The 6,209-nt window shown below is 43.4% G+C and overlaps 1 protein-coding gene across 2 annotated transcripts in view; it reads left to right on the top strand.

The window, feature by feature from the left end:
- LAMA3 (laminin, alpha 3) overlaps positions 1–6,209 on the top strand; it is a 252,466-nt gene that overhangs the window by 114,730 nt on the left and 131,527 nt on the right. For both annotated transcript variants that reach the window (XM_012662686.1, XM_012662685.1), the window contains exons 14-17: positions 3,881–3,927; positions 4,888–4,987; positions 5,689–5,741; positions 5,949–6,054. In XM_012662686.1, coding sequence (XP_012518140.1) covers positions 3,881–3,927; positions 4,888–4,987; positions 5,689–5,741; positions 5,949–6,054 — 306 coding nt within the window. The remainder of the gene's footprint in view (positions 1–3,880; positions 3,928–4,887; positions 4,988–5,688; positions 5,742–5,948; positions 6,055–6,209) is intronic.

Here is a 6,209-nt window from a genome sequence, read left to right as displayed (position 1 = left end):
CCAACTTTTTGAAACCTTGCAAACAGGGTTGTATTTTTTTTTTTTTTACTGTGTGTACGCTGGATATAAATTTGGAAGTCAGAAATACTAATTTATTGAATTTATTGATTGTCATTAATTCAATATGGGACAATGTGAAGAGCACCTCTCCAAGCACTGGGGACTTGGATAATTAGAATAACAATGTCAATGAGAGTGAGCACTTACTGAGCACTTCCTCTATGCCAGACATTGTGCTCAGTACCTATTGCTGGTGATTCTCTGATGACCTCATGACCAAATGACCTATCCTCAACTCCAGTTTACAGGAAAGGAAACCAAGGCTTAAAGAGGCTAAGCAACTAGCCCATGATGGCATGGCTATTAAGTGGCACAGCTGGTGTTTGAATCCAGATGTGTCTGACCCCAAAGACAGAAGCCGTTTGCTACAGACTAATTCCGTGACTTTGGAAATGCCACTTAACTTCTGAGCTTCACCATGTAATGGTGGAATTCAATGAGACAATCTCTCTGGTTGCTTCCAGTTTGTAAGATGTAAAACCCTTCAGTTGAAGAAGTCAGTCTGCTCATTTCCACTGCTCTCCCCTCCCCAGAAGCAGAATCCTTGCAGGGTAAATGGGGGTGACTCTGAGCAACTCCAGCCCTGTAGGAGTTTAGTTGCAGAGACTGGTAAGAACCTGACCCAGTGGGAAGAGGGAGCCAAGAGGGCAATGGCCAGAGTCTCTTCTGTCCATCCACGCATGTTTATTCATCCACTTAGCCGAAGTAGATGTGCTGCCTTTCCCATCAATTCCCAGTGCTGCCTGCATAACTTTCCATGACTATTCTACTACACTAGACCTTAGAAAATCGGTATGAAGAAAGGAGGTCAGAGAAGAGCGGGAACAGTTGCAGGCTGATGTGGACTGGAATGGTTTGCACCTGATCCCCAGGGGGATGTGAAATTAAAGTGGCCTCTCCAGTGAGTCACGTCCCCCATCAGCTGCTCCCTCCACCCTCCTTTTACAAGTGCCAGTTACTGTGTGTGAGAAGCGTCCCCAAAGCCCTCACGCACCACCTGCCAGTCTTGCTGAATATGAAATTAATGACAGCAATAAAAACTAAGCTAGGCTGCGCGTGGTGGCTCACGCCTGTAATCCTAGCACTCTGGAAGGCCGAGGTGGGTGGATTGTTTGAGCTCAGGAGTTTGAGACCAGCCTGAGCAAGAGTGAGACCCCATCTTTACTAAAAAAAAATAGAAAGAAATTATATGGACAACTAAAAATATATAGAGAAATTAGCCGGGCATGGTGGCGCATGCCTGTAGTCCCAGCTACTCGGGAGGCTGAGGCAGGAGGATCGCTTGAGCCCAGGAGTTTGAGGTTGCTGTGAGCTAGGCTGACGCCACGGCACTCACTCTAGCCCGGGCAAAAGAGTGAGACTCTGTCTCAAAAACAAACAGACAAACAAAAAAAAAACCAAAAAACTAAGCTAGCAGCTATCGAGTGCTTGCTATGATAGGCATTGCCCCCAGCTCCTTTGTTAAGTATTACGTAACCCTCACAACAATCTTGTCAAGTAGATGCTAGTGTCACTCCCATGTAAGGATGGGGACACTGAGGCTTAGAGCAGTTGAGTGACTTGTTTCAGGATCCAGCTCCCATAAGAGGTGGAGCTGGCACTTGATCTTGGGTCTCTCTGGCTCCACCTCTCTGCTCTGAGCCAGGACGCGATTCTGCCGCTGCCCTGCCCCCCTGGGTCTGACTGAGTTCTTTCCATGCAGCCTGCTGGTGTTCAGCCCTGGGGTCCTACCAGACACCCTGCAGCCCCGTGACTGGACAGTGTGAATGCCGGCCAGGGATTACAGGACAGCGGTGTGACAGGTGCCTCTCGGGAGCTTATGATTTCCCCCACTGCCAAGGTAGGGAAGCCAGCAGCATGCTGGAGGGTGGGTCCTCTCTGAGGTGTGTGCAGACAGCCTCCCAGGGAAGCCTGCAATGCCCTGCAGCACCACCACTGGTACTTCGACATGTTTGACCCAATCCGTCTTGTTCCTCTGTAGTTTGAGTCAGTTGAAGACACATATATCAGATGTGCATCCTCAAAGGAATCAAGAAATGATTCGTTCCTAACTTCAAAAAATTTAAATTCCCATGTCTTATAAATTTGGGTTTCTTGGTTCACATGTCAAATTTCTGGGGACAGCGGTGTGGCAAAGGTGACTCCTTTAAGCTAAACAGAGCATTTGTGTCCCCTGTCCTAAGGCATCGTACCTTCTCTCCTTATTGGCTTGCGGTGCTGCTGTTGGCTGTGCCGTAATCTTCCTCACAGGTGCCCTTGTGGGCAGGCTGAGTGGGACCTTTGCTATGTTTCTGTCCCACTCTCCCTGCCTGCCTCTGGCCCCCTGGGGGACTGTCTTCACACTTCAACCCAGGTGTTAGGGGGAGGGGAGTGGGGTGCATGGGAGTCTTTGCTGTTTAGAGAGAGTGAGCCAAGGAGGAGGGAGATGGAAACCAAACCTGTGGCTGTGGGATATTGTTGGTATTCAGCCCTCCATTGATGTGAGAGATTGAGAGTCGGCCATGTTCTGGGGCAGAGGGGACAAAAATGAGATGCCTGCAAATCACCCTGAGCTTCCTGGTGTGGGCAGCCTCCAAGGCGCAGGCTAGTAGCTCCTGACTATTGATTTCAGTGAACTCTTGCTCTGTTGGAAAGTATTAGTCCATCAGGAGAATGTGGTTTTCTCACACCAGCCTGTCCAGCCTGACATCCAGAGCTGGCTGCAGGCAAGACTGCAAGCAGACTTCATTTCCCAGAACCTTACTAACCAGAATCCTCAAGAGACCAGGTTTTCTTGAGGATGGAAATTGCAGCCAGCAGTCAGAGGGGACTGCTTGCCTTTGAGAAGGCCTGAAGGTCCCTGGCGTTCGAGGGCATCCCAGGGTGGGTCTGCTACCTCCATGCACCTCAGGAGCCAAAGGAAGCATGTGACTGCCGGGCAGAGAGGCTGAGAGCCATGGCCATGTCAGGGCTATATGGCCACGTTTGTGTCCTGGGAAGGAACCCTAGGCTGGGCATGGCCAGGCTGGAAAACAAAGATGGGAGAGTTAAGTTTAGTATTACAGAAAAATATGGGGGACAGAAGAATATCAGAGAGAGAGAGAGAAAGAGAGAGAGAGAGAGAGAGAGGTTAAGGGGATACTGAAGCCAACAGAAACAAAGGCAAAAAGGCTAACTAACAATTTGTAAGGAAACACAATCTTCTCATGGATTTATTTAAATGATTTGAAAAACCAGGCTCGGAATGGACTTACCTAACCTTTTTCAGTTCGAATGCTGTATAATAGTAATACTGAAACACTGTAAGATCGCAATTTATTGAAGAGAGAGTATATTAGGCTTGTAGTGCTATACTAAATCAAGACAGAAAACTAATTGGTTTTATAAATAACTTTAGTACAGGTGGGAACAAGGGGGTTGTGATAATTAAAGAATTAACTCTTGGTTAATCAAAAACTGTTCTTGCAAATTGTGTAACTTCTTTTTAATGGACAATTAAAAATCTCTTGGTACCATATTGCCCTCTTCTGGACAATACTAAAGATGCTCAAAATTTTAGAACCTCCTTTTCCTAATCTCTCCATCATCAATTAGAAATGAATTTTTATTAGTAGGCGGGGTAGAGAATTGTAGCAAAAGAGGTGATTTGGGGATTAAGGACCGTAAATGTTATTTGGGATTTGATTGCACACAAAGTCTTTGCCACCCATCGATCAAAAAATGTAAACGTTTTTGCACTATTTTTAAAAGCATGAAAAACTTTTAAAACTTCAAACATCAAAACAAAGAGAAAAATAAACAAGCCACCAGATATTTTTTAAAATTTCTAAATCCTACACAGGTTCCAGCAGTGCTTGTGACCCGGCTGGAACCATCGACTCCAGTTTGGTAAGTAGAGGATTATAAAAGGGCTGCGATTCTAGCTACTGGTATTATTCTGACATGTATTAAAGATTGTGCAGGAGCTCCTGAAATTAAAAGTAAATGCAAATAAAGCTTGAGGCCAAATTGCTTAAAGAAGTCATTGTTCTTTTTCAAAGTACATAGGTGATTTTGTGATTTTTTTCAAAAACAAAAGAATAAGGTCTATCTAAACATTTTATTCTAGAAACTTTAACTCTTACTGTAGGTTACTCTGAGGGTGTTGCCACCATGGAGCCTTGCACATAAGTCTAACAAACATAATTAATAAAACAGAAAATCAATGGCCAAAGACAATAAAGTCAGCTGTGTACAAAATAATTACAACTTATATTATTCCAAACACAGTAGTATGGTATTCTTAGGACAATTTTCTAAGACATTTAGAAATTATCTATCTTCTTGGCCTCAAAGCCTAGAGATGCTGGCCTCCAGGCACCGGATGGACAGGGTGACAGAGGTTCTGCCATCCTTACTATGAGCCTTGACGATGTCGAAACAAGGCAGCTAATCTTGCATATTACAAAAGCACTCTCAGATAAACATAATTCTTCACTGATTCTCAATGTGTTAAATATTGAGATATTTTTCCATTTTAATTATAGTCCACACTGTAACAGCATCAACAGACGCTGACAATTTTATAAAGAAGCGTTATTTAAAAATTTTTTTCTTTCTCTCTATTTTCAAATTTCTTTTTAACCACAAATGTGGATTATATGTATAACAAATAAATGAATAAACAACCTAAAGCAATTAGCAATTAGCAGACTGTTGAAATCAACCCAGTATGTTTGTTCCCCCTGGATACATTTAATTATTTTTCATGGCCAAAATATATTTCTGTGACAAGCCTTTGCTTAGAGCACATGTTTGAAAACATATCAGTTCCAAGATGTCAAATGTTAGTTTGATTTTCATTCAAAGGGGTATTGCCAATGCAAGCTTCATGTTGAAAGTCCTACTTGTAGCATCTGCAAACCATTATATTGGAATCTAGCCAAAGAAAACCCCAATGGATGTTCAGGTAAGGTTTCTCATACAACATAATTTACTGTATTGTGACTTCCTCTTAATTTTCTCTGCCTCGGTAACTAAAACCACAAAAGAGCTATTTGCTGAATCAATTTGATTTGATTGAAATTCCATGTAATGTTTTGATATTCCCCCCCCAGCCCCAACTTTTTGCAGAACTTCTGTCGTTTTCAAAATCTCAGTAAGGGATGGATTTATATCCTGTTTCCATATGTATTTTGTTGTTTGCAAAGGCAGCCACTTGATAAACGGTTTTTATGTTCTTGTTTTTATAATCTATTCTTTCTGGTTTAATTTTATGCTTATTTTGAAGCCGGGATAAGCGCTAAAAAACACCCAATGAAAGGTACTAAACAGACTGAATATCCTTGAATAGAGTGTATTTTCATGCAGGCACATTAGTAATGACCTTGACACTAGAATCATTTCAAAATCCCATGATGTTGCAGCTTTTGTCTTGGAGTAGCCATAAACTAGCCACTACTTTATGTAGATGGATGGTATCGATTGGTCTGTTCTGCCAACTCCAGAAAGCAATCCAATTTTGGGACTCAGTGGTGCAAACTGTAATTCTGCTAAATGTGCAGGAAAGGCTGACTGCACATGTTACATTGCAGGCGTGGAAGGTTCCCAGAGCTGGGGAACTGTCTTTGGTGTCACCCTTGGTTCAAGGGCGCTCTCTTTTCTCCACAGAATGCCAGTGCGATAAGGCGGGAACAGTGAGTGGAGCTGGAGAATGTGGGCAGGTAACGTGGGCCGAGTTTTCATGAGATAACAGTAAAAACGTTATAGCAACTGATTGTGGAGTTTCTGGGGGAGTGTGTTAGTACCTCTGTAATCATACAGTGTGGGGTAATCTTTTTCTCATTCTGGCTGCACCACTTCTTGTGAGCTAGTTTTCAATCTTGAAGATTCTGGAGTTCTGTAATTGTATCGAATTTTGTCATCTGCAGGGAGATGGTGACTGTCACTGCAAGTCCCATGTGGGCGGTGATTCCTGTGACACCTGTGACGATGGATATTTTGCTTTGGAAAAGAGCAATTACTTTGGGTGTCAAGGTAAATACGTCCAGGGGTCTTAAGCAAAGGTCAGCGTTGATGGACAGAGATGGTCAGAATAACCTTCCTTCTGTGCTGGTTGTCTTCATGCAGACTTTCTGATGGAATGGCACTGAAACAGCCTGTCCAGGGAATTTGGCCAAACATTACATGGA

The sequence above is a fragment of the Propithecus coquereli genome, unplaced genomic scaffold, assembly GCF_000956105.1.
Source record: "Propithecus coquereli isolate 6110/MARCELLA unplaced genomic scaffold, Pcoq_1.0 Scaffold773, whole genome shotgun sequence".
Classification (NCBI taxonomy): Eukaryota; Metazoa; Chordata; class Mammalia; order Primates; family Indriidae; genus Propithecus; species Propithecus coquereli.
The sequence above is the reverse complement of the archived record's forward strand: the minus strand, read 5'-3'. Positions and strand labels throughout refer to the sequence as shown.